Below are 24,660 nucleotides of genomic sequence, written 5' to 3' on the forward strand. Positions count from 1 at the left end.
CAGTTAGTCAACAGGAAGTACTATTACAGACCATTGAAGGGTCCTGGGTAGTTGGTAGTTCAACTCTCCAGTTCAATCGCAGCCTGAAAATGGGCATGAGTGCTTGGATGTAAGCATGTTGAGGAAATGTGGTTCATTCCCATGTGTTTATGACAAGAGTCATATGTACACACATACTGTACCACAGAGCAGTGTTTCCCCTAGGTTTCTTTCAATAGGTAATACTGCCGTGTAGTAAGTAATACTTGGTGATATCATAGAAGGAATACAATTTCCTCATATATTTTAGATATAATATGAAACATTTTCGATCATTTATTTTTTTAAAGACTGTGAGTCTGGTGACTTTTTAAAAAGGATGTTCTACTCCAAAATGCATGGCAATTAAATGATGCTCTGTTCCCTAGGGGATTAGTTACGGCTGGGGTCCCCGAGGAGAGGTTTGAGTACCACTGCTCTAGGGGATCAGATACGGCTGGGGTCCCGAGCAGAGGTTTGAGTACCACTGCTCTAGGGGGATCAGATACGGCTGGGGTCCCAGAGGAGAGGTTTGAGTACCACTGCTCTAGGGGATCAGATACGGCTGGGATCCTGAGGAGAGGTTTGAGTACCACTGCTCTAGGGGATCAGATACGGCTGGGGTCCCGAGCAGAGGTTTGAGTACCACTGCTCTAGGGGATAAGATACGGCTGGGGTCCCTGAGGAGAGGTTTGAGTACAAATGGTCTAGGGGATCAGATACGGCTGGGATCCCCGAGGAGAGGTTTGAGTACCACTGCTCTAGGGGATCAGATACGGCTGGGATCCCTGAGGAGAGGTTTGAGTACCACTGCTCTAGGGGATCAGATACGGCTGGGTTCCCCGAGGAGAGGTTTGAGTACCACTGCTCTAGGGGATCAGATACGGCTGGGGTCCTGAGGAGAGGTTTGAGTACCACTGCTCTAGGGGATCAGATACGGCTGGGATCCCTGAGGAGAGGTTTGAGTACCACTGCTCTAGGGGATCAGATACGGCTGGGATCCCGAGGAGAGGTTTGAGTACCACTGCTCTAGGGGATCAGACACGGCTGGGGTCCCGAGAGGAGGTTTGAGTACCACTGCTCTAGGGGATAAGATACGGCTGGGGTCCCCGAGGAGAGGTTTGAGTACAAATGGTCTAGGGGATCAGATACGGCTGGGATCCCGGAGGAGAGGTTTGAGTACCACTGCTCTAGGGGATCAGATACGGCTGGGGTCCCGAGAAGAGGTTTGAGTGCCACTGCTCTAGGGGATAAGATACGGCTGGGGTCCCCGAGGAGAGGTTTGAGTACAAATGGTCTAGGGGATCAGATACGGCTGGGATCCCCGAGGAGAGGTTTGAGTACCACTGCTCTAGGGGATCAGATACGGCTGGGGTCCCCGAGGAGAGGTTTGAGTACAAATGCTCTAGGGGATCAGATACGGCTGGGATCCCCGAGGAGAGGTTTGAGTACCACTGCTCTAGGGGATCAGATACGGCTGGGATCCCCGAGGAGAGGTTTGAGTACCACTGCTCTATTGGATCAGATACGGCTGGGATCCCTGAGGAGAGGTTTGAGTACCACTGCTCTATTGGATCAGATACGGCTGGGATCCCCGAGGAGAGGTTTGAGTACAAATGCTCTAGGGGATCAGATACGGCTGGGATCCCCGAGGAGAGGTTTGAGTACCACTACTCTAGGGGATCAGATACGGCTGGGGTCCTGAGGAGAGGTTTGAGTACCACTGCTCTAGGGGATCAGATACGGCTGGGGTCCTGAGGAGAGGTTTGAGTACCACTGCTCTAGGGGATCAGATACGGCTGGGGTCCTGAGGAGAGGTTTGAGTACCACTGCTCTAGGGGATCAGATACGGCTGGGGTCCTGAGGAGAGGTTTGAGTACCACTGCTCTAGGGGATCGGACAGGGAGTAGTACAGTGTATTCTGCATGAGGGCTCATCTATGGATCTTTTTCAGTATTGATTGGTGTAGTCAGGGGTCATCGTAGATCAACCTCCACTGTAAGCCAATCACTGTTCTCTGTGAATACATCATCTATCCACTCAGCACTGAAAATGACAGGGCGTTATAACTGACTCGATGGGCTGTAGGGGGCATTGGTGTGTGTTCCTACCGTATTGTGTTTTTAGCATTACCAGCCATATAGGCCAAAAGTTATCAAAATAAAAGGGGGAAAAAAACCTAACGTCACTAACAGAGTGGTGGAAAGATGATAGTGGAAATATAGCGATTCACACACACACCTGAACAAAGATGGGGAAGATGAGGATCTTGGGTGCTGCTTTGACATAGCCGTAGTTGCCGTGCGGGTTGCCGTGCGGGTTGCCGTGTGGTACATGGGAGCGTACTATAGTACAGTTCTGGTAGTTAGCAAAGTTGGAGGAGCTCTGGGCCTGCTGGTAGCTGGGTGGGGGTTGGCCAAAGAGGTTGGCATCGGATGGTTTAGATGTCTTGGCGTTAGTGGAGCGTCGTAGGAAGGTGGTCCGGCCTGCTAGACCTACACCCCCAGGTGGAGCACCTACACCCCCAGGTGGAGCACCGCCACCCCCTTGAGTCTGGGGCACGCTAGCCTGGTGCGGGTACATCCTCCCTGCTGAGAGACATAACACACACACCCCAAACAAACACACACACCCCCACACATTTTGGGAGTTAGCCTGGGAACATAGAAGTAGAATGAGTGTTGACAGAATTGCCCTGCCAAACCGCCCTTGTTCACTAAAATCCTAGTCAGTAGTAAATGGCTTACCCAAGGTACCATGCTTGTCCTGGTAGATAGGCCTCAATACCTGAATTAGAGACAAAAACATAATAGTCAATGGTTCTGTTGACAGTTGACCAATACCATTATGCAATACATTGTTACAGGAAATTGTCACATGTAATGTATCCATTCCACCATAAAATAATGCCTGACATGAGGTGAAATTGAAGCAATGACAATGCAGACCAGGCATGTTAGGCATGGAAAAGGGTCACGGACAACTACTTTTAACCAGAGCCCTATGAGTAGTAGTGGCCTGAACCCAGGTCTATGCAGGGGTTGTGTAGTAGTGGCCTGTGCATCAGCCCTGTGTGACATCACATTGTGTCCCTGCTCTGACCTATGACTTCTAGAGGGGGGTGCGACCAAGCTGGGCAGGAAGGATGCTCTGTAACCCCAAGCATCAAGGTTTTGGATTTAGTCTGACATTCTTTAGCCACTTACTTCCACCCACTTTTCCATCCACTCTCGCAGCATTCTTTCTTTCCTCTACCATCCTTTTCCCTCTTCTGCTGTACCCGTCATCCATTCATCAACCTCTTGATGTACCCATATCTACTCTGTTCTCTATCTCCCTTATTTCATCCATCAACTCCCTCCTTTATACCTCTCTCTATTCCCTCCTCTGCATCCTATCCCCTCTCTATCCAATCCCCCTGCCTTGACAGCAGTCCACCCCCTTACCCTCCTAACTCTCTAACCCCTTCCATTCCTCTTAGCATTAACACACAGCAGGCGTTCCCATCATGCTCTCTGTGCCCCATGTCATATCATGTCTGCAGGGGTGAGCCTCTCCTATAAGGCAGACTGTAAGGGCTGCTATGCTGCCGGGCGCATGCACGCCACGCACGCACGCACGCCACGCACGCCACGCCGCACGCCACGCACGCACGCACGCACGCACGCACGCACGCACGCACACACACACACACACACACACACACACAGTCTCTGGGTTACTGGGTCTGTGGAGAGCAGGGTATACAGCCTCCTTCACGTCCCCTAAAGGCCTTTTAAAAACCAGCCACTATGTCACGGAAGCCCACAACCACACAATCAGCATTACTGCCTTTGATTGGCCGTGCAAGCTCAGTGAGAGAGATAATGGAGAAATAGGGAAAGACTAGAAGTTCTGGGTTTTCTGCATTCATTGCTTCAGCATAACTGGTCCATTCTTCCAGGCTGGCAGATTAGTGTCAAATTGTTGGGGATGTTAAGGAATCAAGTTCACAATACAGTGTGTTTCTTTCTCCATTCGGTGCACTTTAGTATGTCTTTATCATAAAGAGCTATTTCCCCATACACAGCATATTACAGTGTGCATCATTTGATAGAACACCTCGAGGCCACCATGACTTTTCCCATATAGTCACTTGAATACTATTTACTGGTGCAGCAAATCTCAACTCTTGGTTGTATATTATCATACATTTAATTTTTTATTAAATTACCTATTTAACTATGTACTATATATACATATATATATACATATATACAGTATATACACATACAGTTCCAATCAAACGTTTGGACACACCTACTATTTCCAGGGTTGTTCTTTATTTTTACTATTTTCTACATTGTAGAGCAATAGTGAAGACATCAAAACTATCTTGTAGCGTCATACCCAAGAAGACTCGAGGCTGTAATCGCGGCCAAAGGTGCTTCAACAAAGTACTGATTGAAGGGTCTGATTACTTATGTGAATATCATATTTCCATTTTTTTATTTTTTATTATTGATACATTTGCAAACATTTTAAAAACCTGTTTTTCTTTGTCGTTATGGGGTATTGTGTGTAGATTGACGAGGAAAAAACGATTTGATACATTTTCGAATAGGGCTGTAAACGTAACAAAATGTGGAGAATGTCAAGGGGTCTGAATGCTTTCCGAAATGCACTGTATACATCTTTCATTTGCACAATGCACATTATGTCCGTTTGAATTGCACAGATATTTCTCAGGTTAGAATGGCAAATTATATCTCTGGTTTAGATGGCAGGTAATGTAATGTATATCAAGTAGAATTGGCATGGCACATACAGTACCGCGAAAAGTACTTGCCCCCTTTCTAAGTTTTGCATATTTTTGCATATTTTTGATACTGAATGTTTTCAGATCTTTAAACAAGACCTAATATTAGATAAAGGGAGCCTGGGTAAACAAATAACACAACAATTAAATACTTATCTAATTTATTTCAGAAACAAAGTTATGCAACACCCAATGCCCCACTGTGAAAAAGTAATTGCCGCCTTACACACAATAACTGGTTGTGCCACCTTTAGCTGCAACGACTCCAACCAAACGCTTCCTGTAGTTGTTGATCAGTCTCCCACATCGCTGTGGAAGAATTTTGACCTTCTCTTTCTTGCTGTAACTCATTTGTGGGTTTTCAAGCATGAACTGTTCGTTTCAAGTCCTTCTGCAACATTTTGACTAGGCCATTCATAAACGTCAAATTTGTTGCTTTTTAGACATTTTCATGTTTTGGATCATTGTCTGCTCTGTATCAGAGAATTCCACAGGAGAATGTCAGGCCATCCGTCTGTAAGATGAAGCTGAAGCTCAGCTGGGTCATGCAGCAAGACAATGATCCAAAACACACAAGCAAGTCTACATGAACATTGGAATGGCCTAGTCAAAATCCAGACCTAATCCAAATTGAGATGTTGTGGCAGGACTTGAAACGAGCAGTTCATGCTTGAAAACCCGCAACTGTCGCTGAGTTAAAGCAGTTCTGCATGCAAGAGTGAGCCAAAATGAATCCACACAGCAATGTGAGAAGACTGATCAACAACTACAGGAAGCATTTGGTTGCAGTCATTGCAGCTAAAGGTGTCATAACCAGTTATTGAGTGTAAGGGGAAATTACTTTTTCACACATGGGAATTGGGTGTTGGATAACTTTGTTAATGAAATAAATAAAATAAGTATATACTTTTTTGTTATTTGGTCACTCAGGTTCCCTTAAGATCTGACAACATTCAGTATCAAAAATATCAGAAAGGGGGAAAATACTTTTTCACAGCACTGTATAGAGATCTTCAGTGTATGTCAGGGTCTGGATAGTGCCATCGAGGGGGTAGGGCAGGAGCCTGGGATGGACCATGAGCCTCTGCTCCCCCACCAGTACCTGGCTTCCTGGGTTGATGGGGGCCAGGATGATGTAGTTATCTCCGTTGGACGCCTTCACTCTAGTCCCCTTCAGCGTGGCTGTGTGGCTCTGGCTATGGGTCTGGCTCCTGACTTTACCATCCACCTCCTCTGCCCCCCTTCCTACGCGCCCCCTCTCCCCCCACGCCCCCCCTACCCCTACCCATCCTAACCCTCCCCCGCCAGCCCCCTCAGAGCCGTTGACCAGCACCCGGCGGCTGGTCCTGTGGTGGGCAGGGAGGGGGGGCACAGCCGGGGGGGACATGTCCCGGTCGAGCCGGTCCTTGGACCTGTCCCGCCGCCTGTTGGGGGGCGAGGGGGCATCATAGTTGGAGGAGGAGGAGGGCTTGTAGGAAGGCCGGTGGATGAGGCCCTCAAAACTGGGCTTGGCAGCCGGCCCAGTGCGCCATACCACCACCTTGATCTCATTGGAGCTGTTTCTATAGAGGGAGGCAGAGAGGGAATGTGACAACTGGTCAGGAAGAGTGTAAAGGTAAGCTTAGCCAATGGAAGCACGCATAGAGACTATGAGCCACAGTGCCTGTATAGTGTTTGCTGTGCATAGACTGCACAACCCTTCAAACTTCAGAATGTAGCATGAGGTGTTCTTTAAGTGTTGAAGATAGCTATCCCTGTCAAAGTTGGTTAAGTCCACTACTTCCTCTGTGTCTCCCTGCCTGTTGTACCTGATGGCGTGGGCGACCTCCACACATTTCCACTGTTCTACAGGCTGACCGTTGAGCTGCAGCACAGTGTCCAGCTGCTGCAGACCTGCCTGGTCCGCCGGACCACCTTGGGACAGGAGAGAGGGCAGAAGAGGGTCAAACATGCACACACAAACACACACATATACACACACAGTTACACACACCAGCTTCTACCTACTAATACCTACATGCAAACCTGATTTGACCACCTCAAAAAGAAGGGAAGAGGGGGACAAGAGAGGGTCAAATATACACCTGCACCCATACATCTAGACCACACACACACACACACACACACACACACACACACACACACACACACACACACACACACACACACACACACACACACACACACACACACACACACACACACACACACACACAGGCGGGGAGTGGGGAGCCTTGCCTGAATCGACAGCCTGAACCCTCACTGGGGAGTCAGAGCAGATGGTGAAGCCATAGCCGTCTTTTCCTCGTAGGATGGTCACCTATAGAACACACAAACAGACACAACATCACCATGAAGCATTATTCATTCATGTCTATATATGTCCACGGAGTGAAATGCAAATACTATATTTGAAAAGACATCTACAGCAAGCAGGAGCAGTGATGAACAACATGTGAGCATATGCCTACAGATCAGAGAGATGTTCTCTGGCCAGGAGCTGAGTGTGTCAGGATGGAACGCGTGTGGATGCCAGTCACACAGATTAGCACTGTGGCCCTCATTAAAGGTGGCCGGCGCATTGGTGTTGATCTGACGCCAACTGTTGGCAGCATCCGCACAGAGTAAGAGGGCAGGCACACACACACACACACACACACACATACGATGCCTTTCTGTCAGAACTCCAGGAATAATGACTGTGTGTGTGGTCCAAAATCAACAGTGCTCCGCTCCAATACATTGTTTCCATCTCATCTGCTGACAATAGGGCATCTGAAATCTCTACACACACTTTGATCATAAAACAGATTGAGTACGATGTTGCTTTAAAACGCAGTTTTACATCTCCCCCCTTTTGGTTCAGATCAGGATGGTAAGAGGGTAGACTGATCCAAGATCTGTGCCGATGAGCAACTTCTACCCAAAGAGCATGTCTAAAAGACTGGCATCAAGATGCACAAGCGTATTAACTTGTTTAGCTTTGATAACTACAGTTCAACCCTCAGTAGCCAAAGGAGGCTGGTATAATGGTCTTAGGGACAGTTCCTATAATTCCTTGACGGATTGCCCTTCAGGATTGACCGTCTGTAATCTAGTGAGATACAGAGTCACAGTCCATAATCCCTGGTGACATCCTGTATGTCACCCCAATGCCATGTCACCGCCCTGGTGAAAGCCAGGTTGACCTCTTCATCCTGCTGACTGACGGGCTGTTGGCGGGGCACACACAAACATGTTTGTTTTTTTACACTTGTTTTTGACAAGACACAGACAAGTTGATGGAACACATTATGGCAATTATTGACCGACATCCCACCTATAAAAACACATGCTACTCTTGACAGTCTTTTTAAATGTTTGACAGATGATCATCCTGATAGATAATCTGGTTAGTGGAGGACTTGTCACCCTGTCATGTCAGAGTAGTTGTGTATCTGGTGTCAGGGACAGACAAGGATCAGAGCAGCATATTGTGTGAGTAGGGCGACTGTTTAATAACCCTGCAGCCTGGCTAAAGACCAGAGACAACATCACTACTGTCAGATCAGAGAGAGGGGGGAGAGAGAGAGAGGGGTGAGAGAGAGAGAGGGGTGAGGGGGGTGAGAGAGGGGTGAGAGAGAGAGAGAGAGAGAGAGAGAGAGAGAGAGAGAGAGAGAGAGAGAGAGAGAGAGAGAGAGAGAGAGAGAGAGAGAGAGAGAGAGAGAGAACAGACAAGACAAACAATGAGACAGAAAGAGAGGGGGAAAGAGAGAAATGAAGAGAAAACGGATGAAGTGATGAAGAGAAAACGAGACAAAGAGGCAGATGAGGAAAAAGAGAAACGACAGAAGCAAATAGAGAAAGATTGGGTGAGAGTCTACGGGAGACAGTAAATAAAATAAATGAAAAAGAGTAAGGGAAGGAAAGAGCTGGGGGGCTCTGTAGGGGCTAGGTTGGCAGTCAGTAGGGGAGGGAAGGTAGAGTAGAGGGGCGGTGGGAAGAGGGGATCAGGGGGGTGGGGTGGGGGGTAGTGTTAATGAGAGGTGCCCCCTGGCCTTTTTGAGCGTGGGACTGGACCACTGGGAGACCAGATACACACCGACTGGCACCCAGGGCCTTACAGTGGGCACACGGTGGTTACACACACACGTTGTTAATAAAGGAACCCTCATTCCTGGTCTCGCTCTCACATGCACTAACACACACGTCCAACCTTCAGGCCAAGGTCAGAGAACCAGCAACAATTGCCTGACAAACAGCATTCACAGCATTTGTTCAAGGATGCTATTCTCCCATCTCCAGTTCGCCTCAAGAGCCTCTACAGCCTCAATCTTTCTCCTTCCCCTCAAATGAGAAGGTTACAAGCCCAGTATGAGTATGAAACTACCGTTGCTCGCTATTTAGAGCTACTCAAATGAGTTGTACAGGGGTGTATTTATGTAACTGATTGCGTAGGAGTGTGTGTGTGTGGTGACTCGGAGTGGTGTTCTGTTGTGTCCTGAGAGATGTGCAGTGTTTGTGTGTTTGTGTGTGCGTGCGTGCATGAGACTGAATTTTCTCTCTGTTGCTTTGCCTCAGCAACCTCATATAAGACACTATCTGTCTATGAGAACACAGCCAGGAGCCAACCCACTGTCTGTTTGTCTGTCTGTCTGTTTGTCTGTCTGCTGTGTGCTTCTGCTCAGTTTGATGCCTCTCCAGTCTGTCAACCTGATGTGCGTCAGTGATTTCACTACTGACCTGCACAGTTACACACTCTCACACACACAAACACACACATGCACAAACTTACACACACACAGGCACACAGAACGAAAGCAAAAAACAATCCACCCCAATGTCTTTTTGTGTGCTGAACACTACAACACTACAATTCCAGTAGGACAGCCCCGGTCCATTGTGCAGGGCCACATCTGGGTCACTGTGGTTTGGTGACAACGTGTCTCGGGGCCACCAGAAAAACCAAACTCCCTGCCAGCCCAGCATTATGTCCATGTCAACACGCTGTACTGATGTGACGCCATGCAAACTCCAATCAAGACAGAGTGTCTTAGGCCAAAGTTGATTTGGATTGTTAACCCCAACTGATTGCAAACTGTTAGATAAGATGGGCTTGTGCTATGTCTATAAGCCATAAGCTTCAGACTGTATGGAAGTAGTTTTGAAGTGAGGATAACAGACTCCAGACTTTTGAGTGTTAAGTTTAAGCCTGCGGGACTGGAGGATTCTCTCTCTCTCTTTATTTTCAATGTATCTCTTCATCAGATCTGTCTCTTCTCTCGTTATGGATGAATAATGTAGGTGAAAGAGACCTGGTTCTTCAGTCTCAGGAAACAGGGAAAACGCTCTCTCTTTTCATCCTCTCGTTTCTTACACTGGTTTCCTCCTCATCGCTTTCCCTTACATGTTAGACACTATTGGACTGAGCTGTCCAATGGCAAACACCTAAAGGCTTTGATATAAATTCCCTAACTTTTCTTCTTTCTATCATTGTTCCAGTGCCTTAATCCAATTTCACTATCCTAAAAATCGATACACACGTAGTTTCAGTTTCACAACCAATTGATCATTGTCTGTTTCCTACGTCATTGCTCTTCTACCATTGCTTTCCCTTGTTATTTCCCGTGCTATCTAATGTATTCTCTTTGTCAGTGTTGCAGTCTTTCCAAAAGAGCTGGCTACACACAGAACCCTACTCCTGCACCCGTCCCGCTCCCCTCCCCTTCTCCTTCCATCTTCCCTCTCCCCCCGTTCTCCACACATCCATTCGCACACTCTCCTACCCCACACCCTGTCCTCTCCCTCTCGTCTCACTCACACACTTACTTGACACTCTCCCCCCATTTGTCACACCCCCATGTACAACAAACCTCTATCTCTCCCTCCATCCACCTCTCTCTCCCACCGTCCCTCTCTCCAGGTGATTGTCTAGGGGAACAAACCTGAGGCAGTCTAGCAGTGATGCAGATCCTACACAGCCCGTGGATGGTATGCATGTCTACAAGCTCCTCCTGAGGACAGATCCACTGTGGATGCTTCTCTGTCTACCGTCCTGGATGGTTCCCTGAGGATGTTCCTTTAGAGTTCCTCTGTTCTTCTATGGGTTCTCACAATGCTGTATGTGCTCTTCAATGTGTGTTCCAAATTTGATCCCAGACCTCTCTGTATGGTGGTTCACTTGTCAGGATCCTCTATAGTCCAGTCATTACGGTTTGTGTTGATTGCTGTCCTCTATGCAGCAACCACTAGGTATGGTCCTATCTGGATGGTCAACAGACAGTCAATGAGATGCACTAGAAACAATGATCTGTATGTGGTCAGCGCAGTCAACAATTAGATCCTCAGAGTGCTGTGTATGGGTCCTCACAACACTGTGTCCTCAGAGTGCTGTGTATGAGTCCTCACAACACTTTGTCCTCAGAGTGCTGTGTATGGGTCCTCACAACACTGTGTCCTCAGAGTGCTGTGTATGGGTCCTCACAACACTGTGTCCTCAGAGTGCTGTGTATGGCTCCTCACAACACTGTGTCCTCAGAATGCTGTGTATAGCTCCTCACAACACTGTGTCCTCAGAGTGCTGTGTATGGCTCCTCACAACACTGTGTCCTCAGAATGCTGTGTATAGCTCCTCACGACACTGTGTCCTCAAAGTGCTGTGTACGGCTCCTCACATTACCGTGAGTCTTCCTAGCACTATCCGGTCTTCTCTGCTCTGCGGAGAGAAGACGAGCGCTGTGCTCGCGGTGTGCGTGTCCGTGTGTGGGGGCTGGCGTCACAGAGGCGAGACTGGTGCTGGGTCGGCCTGCTCCAGCCACACTGCTCTTGGCATGGCTGCTCATGGGAACTCCACTCAAGAGAAGAATGGGAGGAAGTGCCCCCTCACCCCCCCCTCCCCCTCAAACCCCTCTCTTTCGCCTCCCCCCACCCTGAGCCCTGTCCGGGCCAGCCTGTTTTGCGTCGGCCATCGATGAGCCCAGAACAGCTTCCTGAGCCAGCAGTATGGGGCTGGGAGAAAGAGGTGAGAGAAACAGCTCACATATACACAGACATCTGATCATACTGTAGAGGTGGAAGCAGAGAAGAGCACTGGCAGTGAGCACTTTTATATACATAACATGTATGTTGTGCATACGGAGGTGGGAGAGAGTCTGTGGACGCTCAATAACACAGCCATGTACAATAGACACAGTCCCATATCTTTATGAATTCCACCTACGCCATATTCACCCACATACACTAGCAACAAATATCCAAGCAACTTCTTGTTGTGCTACTTTTGCACTGAAAGAGGAAAGACACGCTGAAAAGATGAAGGCTTAAAGGCCATGTGAAGCAGTCCTACCGTCTTTGACCACAGAACACCGTCCGTCATTTTCAGACTATTCTACATGTTGAATAGCCACCGTTCATCCACATAAAGCATGTGATCTACTGTGCATTGCTGACTTACACTACATGACAAAAAGTTGCTTCCAGGGGCAGTTTGGAACTCAGTAGTGAGTGATTTTTATGGGCTTACGCACTTCAGCACTCGGCGGTCCCGTTCTGAGCCGTTGTTGCTCCTTGAAGTTTCCACTTCACAATAACAACACTTACAGTTGACCAGGGCAGCTCTAGCAGAGCAGAAATCTGATGAACTGACTTGTTGGAAAGGTGGCAAATTGAATGTCACTGAGCACTTCAGTAAGACCATTCTGCTACTGCCAATGGTTGTCTATGGAGATTGTATGGCTGTGTGCTCGATTGTATTCACCTGTCAGCAACGGGTGTTGCTGAAATAGCTAAATCCACTCATTTGAAGGGGTGTCCACATACCTTTGCACATAAAGTGTACATTATCTTATTGTTATGGTGTTTCTGCTGCCTCCCAGCTAACAGCACATGTTCCCACAACTTTAGAGAACGTTCCCTTAAGAGTCTCATTATGTCATGAGCTATCGTTTTCATAGGAATGTTCCCATGATGGGAAAGGAATGTTTCCAAGAGACCATTCCCTTCATGTCCAAAATAAGGTACCCAGAACGTGCTTAACATGTTCTCAGAACTTAAGATATCAATGTTCTAGACACATTTCATGGGAGCTTTGCAAGAACATTTCTGTGTAGCAGTTGTCAGGACATCACCCGATTAAACCAAAGAAACATTCTCCTCCAAAAAGTTATGGTTTCATTACACATTATTACATTATTACTGGTGTCCAGCCGATCAAGACCCTGATTGATGGACCATTGATCCATTCGTAGCTCTATGTCTGTTGGCAAGGGATACTCACACACACAGTGCTCTTAACATACAGGTTCCAGCTTACATATTCAACACACACATTATGCATGTTCATTTACACAGTCATCGTTCAACAGCCCTCACCTGGGATGAGAACTCACAACCTCTTGGTTCATGATCTTCCTGCTACGCCACCAAGTCTGTGTCATGTATTGGTTAATCTGACTAGTCTCATCATTGATTCGATTGACTTATTTCAGCAATTCATTAAGGGCTTTCAGTACAGTTGTGTAATGTTGGGTGGGGCATGTTCATCGGTTTTAATGATACTCCTGAATCCCTATGATCAGTCAGACTTTGAATTGGGTGTACTTTAAACAGAGCTGAGATCTACTTCAGAGTGCATCCACCCTATTCCACCTATCAAGTTGTTTCAGATCTATACAAGTGCTTAGGGAGGAGGGGGTACGGTTTCTTTTGGACAGGACAGGCCCTCACTATACTGGCCCAATAAGCACATGTGCTCGAGATATCCCTTACTGAGACTGGTGAGGGTGTTTGACATTGTTACTAGTGGCCTGGGTTTGAGATCTGCGAGAACAGGGTTTCCCAAACTTGGTCCTCGGGACCCCAGGGGGCGCGTTGTGGTTTTTGCCCCTAGCACAGCTGATTGAAATAATAAACAACTCATCAAGCTTTGATCATTTGAACCAGCGTCCTTGGGAAACGCTAGGGGAATCCCCTTACTCTCACATTCTTAGCAAAATATGTTCCTGTAATTATTTGGCAGCAGTTGCAACACACATATCTGATATAATTCAAATGAGTTTCTCATTGAAAGACGGGAATCTTCAGGAGTTCCCCTTGAGCATGAATTATGACATTTCCACTACCTCATAAATATCTATATAGCGGAGCGTCTCAAAGAGAACTCTATGGTCTTTTTGACATCTACACCACATATACCATGTACAACAAACATGTGTCACGAACCAGGAGTCACACCAGGATGTTGTGTGGTCCTCCCGCTACGACTCGGGAACGCATGCAGTTTATGGGCTACAGAGGAAATAAGTTACGATGAACTTCACAGGGTGGTGCACGGTGATGCGGTTGATGCTCCTTTCCAATAAATATCCAGGGTCTTATTTTTTATTCGGTACATGGTAATTAAACCGCAAAAAGTTATTTTCATGTGCACTACTTCATCACGCACAGCCTTTTATCCTTTTAGTCCATTTGACGGAGACACATTTCTGGTGGGGAAATGCGCATATTGTTTTTATGCCGGTTTCAGAATATTTGCAAGAAAATGTGTCGCCAATTGGATGGAAACTTAGCTACGGACAAGCGCATTTTCATTCGATCAGCTAGGTGTGTTGAAACTGTTGCCAAATAATAACATGAACATATTGTATATAGCTAAGAATGTGATAGTAGGGGTATTCCTCTAGCAGGCCTCCAACACAGGCCACTAGCACCAATGTTGAAGGCCCTAACCACTGTCACAAAAAGGGCTATCTTTAGGGCATGTGCTTACTGGGTCAGAATAGTTAGGCCCTGTCCAGAAGGAACCCTACTCCCTTCTCCATAGGCACATATGTACAGTTGAAGCCGGAAGTTTACATACACTTAGGTTGGAGTCATTAAAACTCGTTTTTCAACCACTCCGCAAATGTCTTGTTATCAAACTATAGTTTTGGCAAGTCGGTTAGGACATCTACTTTGTGCATGACACAAGTCATTTTCCTAACAAGTGTTTTCAGACAGATTATTTCACTTATAATTCACTGTATCACAATTCCAGTGGGTCAGATGTTTACATACACAAAGTTGACTGTGCCTTTAAACAGCTTGGAAAATTCCAGAAAAGGATGTCATGGCTTTAGAAGCTATTGATAGGCTAATTGACATCATTTGAGTCAATTGGAGGTGTACCTGTGGATGTATTTCAAGGCCTACCTTCAAAATCAGTGCCTCTTTGCTTGACATCATGGGAAAATCAAAATAAATCAGCCAAGACCTCAGAAACAAAATTGAGATTTTGGAGACATCCACAGGTCTGGTTCATCCTTGGGAGCAATTTCCAAATGCCTGAAGGTACCACGTTCATCTGTACAAACAATAGTACAAACACCATGGGACCACGCAACCGTCATACCGTTCAGGAAGGAGACGTGTTCTGTCTCCTAGAGATGAACGTACTTTGGTGCAAAAAGTGCAAATCAATCCCAAAACAACAGCAAAGGACCTTGTGAAGATGCTGGAGGAAGCAGGTACAAAAGTATCTATATCCACAGTAAAACGAGTCCAATATCGACATAACCATAAGACCAGACTACGGTTTGCAACTGCACATGGGAACAAAGATCGTACTTTTTGGAGAAATGTCCTCTGTTCTGATGAAACAAAAATAGAACTGCTTGGCCATAATGATCATCGTTATGTTTGGAGGAAAAAGGGGGATGCTTGCAAGCCGAAGAACACCATCCCAACCATGAAGCACGGGATAGAAAATGTTGGGCAGAACTGAAATAGTGTGTGCGTGCAAGGAGGCCTACAAACCTGACACAGTTACACCAGCTCTGTCAGGAGGAATGGGCCAAAATTCACCCAACTTATTGTGGGAAGCTTGTGGAAGGCTACACGAAACGTTTGACCCAAGTTAAACAATTTAAAGGCAATGCTACCAAATACTAATTGAGTGTATGTAAACTTCTGACCCACTGGGAATGTGATGAAAGAAATAAAAGCTGAAATAAATCATTCTCTCTACTATTATTCTGACATTTCACATTCTTAAAATAAAGTGGTGATCCTAACTGATTTAAGACAACACATTGTTTTACTCGGTTTGAATGTCAGGAATTTTGAAAACCTGAGTTTAAATGTATTTGGCTGAGGTGTATGTAAACTTCCGACTTCAACCGTAGATTAAACAACTTGTAAGCAATAGGGTGAATGCACTTTGAAGTAAATATCAGCTCTGTTAAAAAGTACACTCAATATATTATTTGATTCATCATAGTGATTCAGGAGTGTCATGAAAACTGCTCAATATGCTATACATATACACCCCTAAATTGCTGAAATGATGAGAATAAACAGATTAACCAACAATTATCATGGATATGGTGGCGCAGTGGAGAGATTGGAGTACTGTAAACCAAATCCCAGATGAGGACATGTTGAATAATAGTTACTGTATAAATGAACATGCACAATGTAATTGCAAGCTATGTAAGGTGAAAACACTATATGTTAACAGCAGTGTGTGTCCCTTGCCAACAGACAAAGAGATGTGAATAGCTCAGTAGTTCACCTTGGCCACAGTAACGAGGTGTAATGAAAACGTATTTCTTTCGGACCATCCTGACAACTGATACACAGAAATGTTCTTGCAATTGTCCCATGAAATTTGTTTCAAACATGACTATCTTACATTCTAAGCACATGGCAACCATGTTCTATGTACAGTGGGGAGAACAAGTATTTGATACGTTGCCGATTTTGTCCTACTTACAAAGCATGTAGAGGTCTGTCATTTTTATCATAGGTACACTTCAACTGTGAGAGACGGAATCTAAAACAAAAATCCAGAAAATCACATTGAATGATTTTTAAGTAATTCATTTGCACACAAATCATGTTTGTTATGTTAGGTTATTTTATATTTCCTCTCATTTTCCTGGAAATTCAGGATTGTGAATGTGCTACTCTGGCAAACCCCTTTCCACTTATCAAAACACCCTCCTATTTTCGTTGTTGCTTAACTACAGCGTGAGAGCTGGGAACAGCGAGGTTCTGAAATCGATGAAAAATAATAAAATCCCAACTAGCATATTTAGTTCCTTGGAAGTTGTGGGAACGTACGTTTTTGGTTTGACATTGGTGGTGGGAACGAAGCCATACTTGTCCTGAGAGATCCTGAGAACAGAAGTGAACACTTTGTCAGTTCTGGGAATGTTTATTTCCTTGAAGGTTTTCCTGGAATGTTTTATTAACGCTCTGAGAACAGATATTATAGGTTATTTGGAGGTTTATCAATAACTTTCTTTAAATGTCGTCATTATCAATAAGAATTTGTTCTTATCTGACTTGCCTAGTTCAATAAAGGTTAAAAGCAACTTTCATTGAATTTTTCAACGAGACTTTTAATAGCAATGCTTATTTTGAGTTAACTTTTTTCAACTGCAAGCACAGATAGGACACATGGAAATTAATTTCCTAAGCCATTAATCATGCAAACACGTTGACCAATGTGCCCTTGAGCAAGGCACTTTACCCTAATTGCTTCTGTAAGTTGCTCTGGATAAGAGCATCCGCTAAATTACTAAAATGTCAAATGTAATGTAAACATTCTGTTAAAGTAATGAAATATCAATAAATGGTTCTCAGAACGTTATGTGCTATCTGGGATTGCTCTGTGTAGGAAAAATCAATTGATGTCGGCCAGAAAACTGGCAAATGTAACCCAGAGCGACTAATTTCCAACATGTCTCCGTTCCATTTATCCTTTAGTGACTGGCTCACTCGAGGTTAACAGAGAGGCCAAAGAGGAACCTATAGTGCACTGTCTCCACAATGCTAACAGACTGTCAGAAAAGACCATTCACCTCCTTACATCCCCTCTACTGGGCGTTTAGGAGGACTTTTTCCTGTTCTCCTTTTAAAGGGGGGAAGGTTACCCTTCTATCGCACACAAAAACATGTGAGAGCTCTTTCTCTTCATTTTCTATCCTTCTATTCCGCTCTAAACAAGCAGAAGGATGGATTAGAGGGAGAGAGAGGCGAGCGTTTGCAACGTTGTCTTTGAGCCAGACAAGACGAACGGAGCGGCTCCTGTTTGGAGTGTGGGATCTTCCGACAGTTCGTTCTTATCTCTCTCTCTCTCTCTCTCTCTCTCAATCTCTCAACAGACACGTTACGGAAAAGCCCAGAAAAGCCTTGAAAAGCAGAAAGTCCAACGGTTCCTCATTCAACCTGTGAAAATGCTTTGCCCTTCTTTAAACTTGGTCCAAGGAGAACACCCCACAAAGACTCCTCAATCAGGCATCAAGAGATGAGAGAGAGGGGAATAGAGGGGGAGAGGGAGGGGTAGAGAAATGGGAGAGAGATGTAGGGAGGGAAAAGAACATTCAAAAACTGATGTAAAAGTCTTGAATATAGAGTTACATTACAGAGACTTCCTGTTCCTCAGTGTTAGCTTTCAGCTCGTCATAGCCCCACTTACAAATCCACACTAAAACAACTGTTTGTTGCAGAACCAGGGTTGGGATCCAACGGTAAACATTTTAAGCAACGGAATGAGGAAAAGTTGATAGGGATTTGCAACACGTGTAGTTAAACGCGTCCACACACACACACACACACACACACACACACACACACACACACACACACACACACACACACACACACACACACACACACACACACACACACACACAAACACAGTCCTTTCACCACAGCTCCATGTCTCACACAGATACCCAGACATACAGTACATACAGGCACAAGACACATACAGAGGAAGTTCCAAAAGATTTCCTCACCGTTAAGCATTGCATATTCTCAGGTCTTGTGGTCTCGGGGGCAGCACCATGGTTTGACAACGCAGCCTCTGAAAGAAAGACAAAAGAGTCACGGGCTGAGACACTGCATTTAGAGAACATCTCAGCCTCTCTGTCTCTGGACCCTCAGGGTACCAACTCTGGGACTCCCTCTTCTTCTCAACAAGGTGCTGCCCAAAAAAATCCTCAATATATTGCAGATGCAAGATAATGTCTCAAATTTGATGCTGACAAAAAAAGTCTCCCAAACGTTTCTCTGTACGTTGCAAGCCAATGGATTAAGCCTGTCCTGAGCTGCCTTGGTGTGTGTTGAGAAAGGGACATCAGTTAGGACCCCTCTAATAAGGCACAAACAGAACTACTAACTCTGGGAAACTCTGCGCCCAACTAGCCAAGAGAGGAGAAGAGCACAAGAGAGGGAGGGAAGCAGGGAGGGGGTAAAAAGAAAAGGAACTTCCCTCTCACTCCATTATCCCTCCTTCGAGGGCTCCTGTGAGGTTACCATGGTGACGGCAGCCTCGCCCCAGCCTCAATGTCCTTTTAACCATTCCTCATAAAGGCAGCATTCAGCTGGCCCACAATGCTGATGCCTGCTCCCCCTCCCTCCCTCCCTCCCTCCCTCCCTCCCTCCCTCCCTCCCTCCCTCCCTCCCTCCCTCCCTCCCTCCCTCCCTTCCTATAGATATAGCTGCAAATCTCTATCCCTCCCTCTCCCTCTCTCTCTCCTTTTACACTGAGCTGTATCTATATCTCTGTTGTCTCTCTTACATTCTTACGCTCTTTGCCATTCTAACTCTTTGCTGCTCTATATTTCACTATCTCTCTCTCCCTCTCATTCCTCACGCAGATGGTGAGATTTGATTTCAAACTCATCCACCCCATAGAAACACCCTCCCCTTCATCTCTCCATCATTGCGTTAGCCTCGTGAGGAGTTCATAATCGTGTTAGCATTCACACACACACAGACACAAACATCAATAACACACAGGAGCACACACACACACACACACGCACAGACACAAACATCAATAAAACACACACACACACACACACACACACACACACACACACACACACACACACACACACACACACACACACACACACACACACACACACACACACACACACACACACACACACACACACACACTGTCCTGCCTGCCATAGTTAGTTCTCCTACAGCTTCTTCGTTCACATTCTACCATCCCGCAGGCAGGTTGCCGGGGTAACGGGGCAAGCTTCAAACAGGAGCCTGAGAGTTCAGTTACTTTAATCCCAACTCCCCAGAGAGCCAGCCTGCACACCCATCGGCCCTTTGTTTGGATAACCATTAATCACACAGAGTGAACAACGTAAAACACCAAATAATACATGCAGAGCAGAATTTTGTTGATACCCACTAATTATCAAAATCCAAAAAAGAGCCGTTCAATTCTACAACCACCTAAAAGGAAGTGATTCCCAAACCTTCCATAACAAAGCCATCACCTAAAGAGAGATGAACCTGTAGATTAACCTGTAGAAGTCTCCTAAGCAAGCTGGTCCTGAGGCTCTGTTCACAAACAGACACCACAGAGCCCCAGGACAGTAACAATTAGACCCAAACAAATCATGAGAAAACAAAAAGATAATTACTTGACATATTGGAAAGAATTAACAAAAAAACAGAGCAAACTAGCTCTCAAGAGAAGATAGGCTATGTGCACACTGCCCACAAAATGAGGTGGAAACTGAGCTGCACTTCCTGACCTCCTGCCAAATGTATGACCATATTAAAGACACATTTTCTCCTCAGATTACACAGAACCACAAATAATTCGAAAACAAATCCAATTTTGATAAACTCCCATATCTATTGGGTGAAACACCACAGTGTGCAATCACAGCAGCAATATGTACAAGAAAAGGGCAACCAGTGAAGAACAAACACCAATGTAAATACAACTCATATTAATTTGTTTTCCCCTTTGTACTTTAACTATTTGCACATCGCTACAACACTGTATATATACATAATATGACATTTGAAATGTCTTTATTCTTTTGGAACTTGTGTGAGTGTAATATTTACTATTCACTTTTATTGTTTATTTCACTTTGTTTATCCATTTCACTTGCTTTGGCAATGTTAACATATGTTTGCCATGCCATTAAAGCCCCTTGAGTTGAATTGAGAGAGAGAGAGAGAGAGAGAGAGAGAGAGAGAGAGAGAGAGAGAGAGAGAGAGAGAGAGAGAGAGAGAGAGAGAGAGAGAGAGAGAGAGAGAGAGAGAGAGAGAGAGAGAGAGAGAGAGAACAAAGAGTAGTGTTGGCCATTGGCCAACGTTAGCAGCCTTGCCACAGAGCTGCCCAGCCATAAAACATCTCTCTCCCCAAGTAGCATGAAAGATCTCTTCACTCTCTTGACATCCTGGCCCTCCTTTCACACCACAAACAAATAAGCACTTGATGGAGAGAATGAAGGAACATTCTCTCCATCAAGCAGACTTCTTTCACAGTTGTTTTTAAGATCATGTTTGACAAATCAAGATGGCGTAGTAGATGGACGTGTGTTTGTCTTGTCCCCTTTCATGTTTTTTTTTCATATATATTTTAATCTCACCCGCCTCACCCAATGTGGTACGGATCTGCTATTTTTATACTTTATAACTGGAACCTCAATCAGAAGTAAGCCAGCTAACTAGCTACTAGTCATTGTTAGCGGTCTTCACCTTTAGCTCGGACACCCGCCAGCTTTAGCTCAGTCGATACCTGCCAGTCTGCACATCGCGATATCAACCCAGAGCATATGGGACTGCTTTTGTCTACCACATCACCGGATTACACCAGCTAACTCTTGGGCTACAAAACGTTTTTGCCAATTGGCCAGGACCCTTTATTGTTGACACAGAGCCCTGCCAATCCATCACAATTCGTCTGCTGATGTAATCGTCTGATGTGGCTTCAACAGGCTTTTCCGTTGTGATGTCGCCGAAGACCCATCTGCTAGCCCCGGCCCGCTAGCTTTCTGAACGCCGTGTCTCCTGCTCGCCTAGCATAGCAGCAACTACCGAACGGCTCCCTTAATCACCTATTGCTGCTCATTGGACCCTATGATCACTCGGCTACACAGCTGATGCCTGCTGGACTGTTCACTAACACGGTACCTCATGTTTATCTGTCGGCCCCAGCTTCGAACTCAGGTCCTGTGTGTACCAAACTGACCCTCTCTGCCAATTCATTGCCATTTACCCGTTGTTGTCTTAGCTCTCCCGATCAACACCTGTGAAACCTTTATGCCTCTCTCTAATGTCAATATGTCTTGTCTACTGCTGTTACGGTTAGTTCTTATTGTTTCATTTCACTGTAGAGTCCCCAGTCCCGCATATGCGGAGACCTCACCTGGCTTTACTGGTGCCTCCAGAGATGCAACCTCTCTCATCGTCACTCAATGCCTAGGTTTACCTCCACTGTACTCACACCCTACCATACCCTTGTCTGTACATTATGCCCTGAATCTATTCTAACACGCCCAGAAATCTGTTCCTTTTATTCTCTGTTCCCAACGCACTAGACGACCAGTTCTTATAGCCTTTAGCCGCACCCTTATCCTACTCCTCCTCTGTTCCTCTGGTGATGTAGAGGTTAACCCAGGCCCAGTAGCCCCCAGTACTAAACCTATTCCCCAGGCGCTCTCATTTGTTGACTTCTGTAACTGTAAAAGTCAGTTCAGAAGCCTCCTCCCTACGTTTGTTTTATTCACTGCATTAGCACATTCAGGCAACCCTGATGTCCTAGCCATGTCTAAATCCTGGCTTAGGAAGGCCACCAAAAAATGTGAAATTTCCATCCCCTACAACATTTTCTGACAGAACTGCCAAGGGGGGCAGAGTTGCAATCTACTGCAGAGATAGCCTGCAGAGTTCTGTCATACGATCCAGGTCTGTGCCCAAACAGTTCAAGATTCTACTTTTAAAAATCCACCTTTCCAGAAATAAGTCTCTCACTGTTGTCTCTTACTTTAGAACACCCTCAGTCCACAGCTGTGCCCAGGACACTATATGTGAATTGATTGCCCCCCATCTATCTTCAGAGTTCGTACTGTTAGGTGACCTGAACTGGGATATGCTTAACACCCCAGCCATCCTATAATCTAAGCTAAATGCCCTCAATGTCACAGAAATTATCAAGGAACCTACCAGGTACAACCCTAAATCCGTAAACATGGGCACCCTCATAGATATCATCCTGACCAACTTGCCCTCCTGTCTTCAACCAGGATCTCAGTGATCACTGACTCATTGCCTGCATCTGTAATGGGTCCACGGTCAAACGACCACCCCTCATCACTGTCAAATGCTTCCTAAAACACTGCAGCAAACAGGCCTTTCTAATCGACCTGGCCCGGGTATCCTGGAGGGATATTGACCTCATCCCATCAGTAGAGGACGCCTGGTAGATCTTTAAAAGTGCTTTCCTCACCATCTTAAGTAAGCATTCCCCATTCAAAAAATGTTGAACAAAGAACAGATATAGCCCTTGGTTCACTCCAGACTTGACTGCCCTTGACCATCACAAAAACATCCTGCGACGTACTGCATTAGCATCGAATAGCCCCCGTGATATGAAACTTTTCAGTGAAGTCAGGGACCAATATACACAGTCAGATAGGAAAGCAAATGCTAGCTTTTTCAAATAGAAATTTGCATCCTGTAGCACTAATTCCCAAAAGTTTGGGGACACTGTAAAGTCCATGGAAAATAAGAGCACCTCCTCTGAGCTGCCACTGCACTGAGGCTAATCTACGATAATCGAGAATTTCAAAAAGCATTTTTCTACAGCTGGCCATGCTTTCCACCTGGCTACCCCTAACCCAGCTAACAGCTCTGCACCCCATGCAGCAACTTGCCCAAGCCCCCCTTCTCCATCACCCAAACCCAGATAGCTGATGTTCTGTAAGAGCTGCAAAAACTGGACCCCTACAAATCAGCTGGGCTAGACAATCTGGACCCTCTCTTTCTAAAATTATCCGCCAAAATTGTTGCAACCCCTATTACTAGCCTGTTCAACCTCTCTATTGTATCGTTTGAGATCCCTGAAGATTGGAAAGCTGCCGCGGTCATCCCCCTCTTCAAATGGGGAGACACTCTAGACCCAAACTGTTACAGACCTATATCCATCATGCTCTGACATCTAAAGTCTTCGAAAGCCAAGTTAACAAACAGATCACCAACCATTTCAAATACCACCGTACCTTCTCCGCTATGCAATCTGGTTTCCGAGCTGGTCATGGGTGCACCTCAGCCACGCTCAAGGTCCTATACGATATCATAACCGCCATCGATAAAAGACAGTACTGTGCAGCCATCTTCATCGATCTGGCCAAGGCTTTTGACTCTGTCAAACACCGCATTCTCATCGGCAGACTCAATAGCCTTGGTTTCTCAAATGACTGCCTCGCCTGGTTCACCAACTGCTTCTCAGACAGAGTTCAGTGTGTCAAATTGGAGGGTCTGTTGTACGGACCTTTGGCAGTCTCTATGGGGGTGGCACAGGGTTCAATTCACGGGCCAACACTTTTCTCTGTATACATCAGTGATGTCACACTGCTGGTGTTTCTCTGATCCACCTCTATGCAGACGACACCATTCTGTATACATCTGGTGTCACGCCCTGGCCATAGAGAGGCTTTTTATTCTCAATTTTGGTTAGGCCAGGGTGTGACTAGGGTGGGCATTCTATGTTCATTTTTTATGTTTTTGATTTCTGTGTTGTTTGGCCAGGTGTGGTTCTCAATCAGGGACAGCTGTCTATCGTCTTCTCTGATTGAGAACCATACTTGCCCACATGGGTTTTGTGGGTAATTATTTTCTGTTTAGTGTGTGTTGCACCTGACGGAGCTGTTTCGGTTGTCTCTTTGTTGTTTTGCATTTTTAGTGTTCAGTTTTTAATAAACATGACGAACACGTACCACGCTGCGCTTTGGTCCTCACCTTCTTCCACCAACAGTCATTACATCTGGCCCTTCTTTGGACACTGTATTAACAAACCTCCAAACGAGCTTCAATGCCACTCCTTCCGTAGC

General features: G+C 45.8%; 1 protein-coding gene across 6 annotated transcripts in view; it reads right to left on the bottom strand.

The window, feature by feature from the left end:
- LOC118385286 (regulator of G-protein signaling 3-like) overlaps positions 1-24,660 on the bottom strand; it is a 249,205-nt gene that overhangs the window by 160,800 nt on the left and 63,745 nt on the right. For 3 of the 6 annotated variants that reach the window (XM_052521181.1, XM_052521182.1, XM_052521184.1), the window contains 6 exons: positions 18,577-18,644; positions 7,055-7,136; positions 6,625-6,730; positions 5,919-6,378; positions 2,766-2,805; positions 2,260-2,609 (listed from right to left, as the gene is read on the bottom strand). The exons of 2 other annotated variants lie outside the window; for them this stretch is intronic. In XM_052521181.1, coding sequence (XP_052377141.1) covers positions 2,260-2,609; positions 2,766-2,805; positions 5,919-6,378; positions 6,625-6,730; positions 7,055-7,136; positions 18,577-18,644 — 1,106 coding nt within the window. Of the gene's footprint in view, positions 1-2,259; positions 2,610-2,765; positions 2,806-5,918; positions 6,379-6,624; positions 6,731-7,054; positions 7,137-10,740; positions 11,044-18,576; positions 18,645-24,660 lie in introns of those variants that run through there. One more of the 6 variants, XM_052521183.1, reaches the window with a different exon arrangement.

This window comes from Oncorhynchus keta, chromosome 6 (genome assembly GCF_023373465.1).
Source record: "Oncorhynchus keta strain PuntledgeMale-10-30-2019 chromosome 6, Oket_V2, whole genome shotgun sequence".
NCBI classification, from domain to species: domain Eukaryota; kingdom Metazoa; phylum Chordata; class Actinopteri; order Salmoniformes; family Salmonidae; genus Oncorhynchus; species Oncorhynchus keta.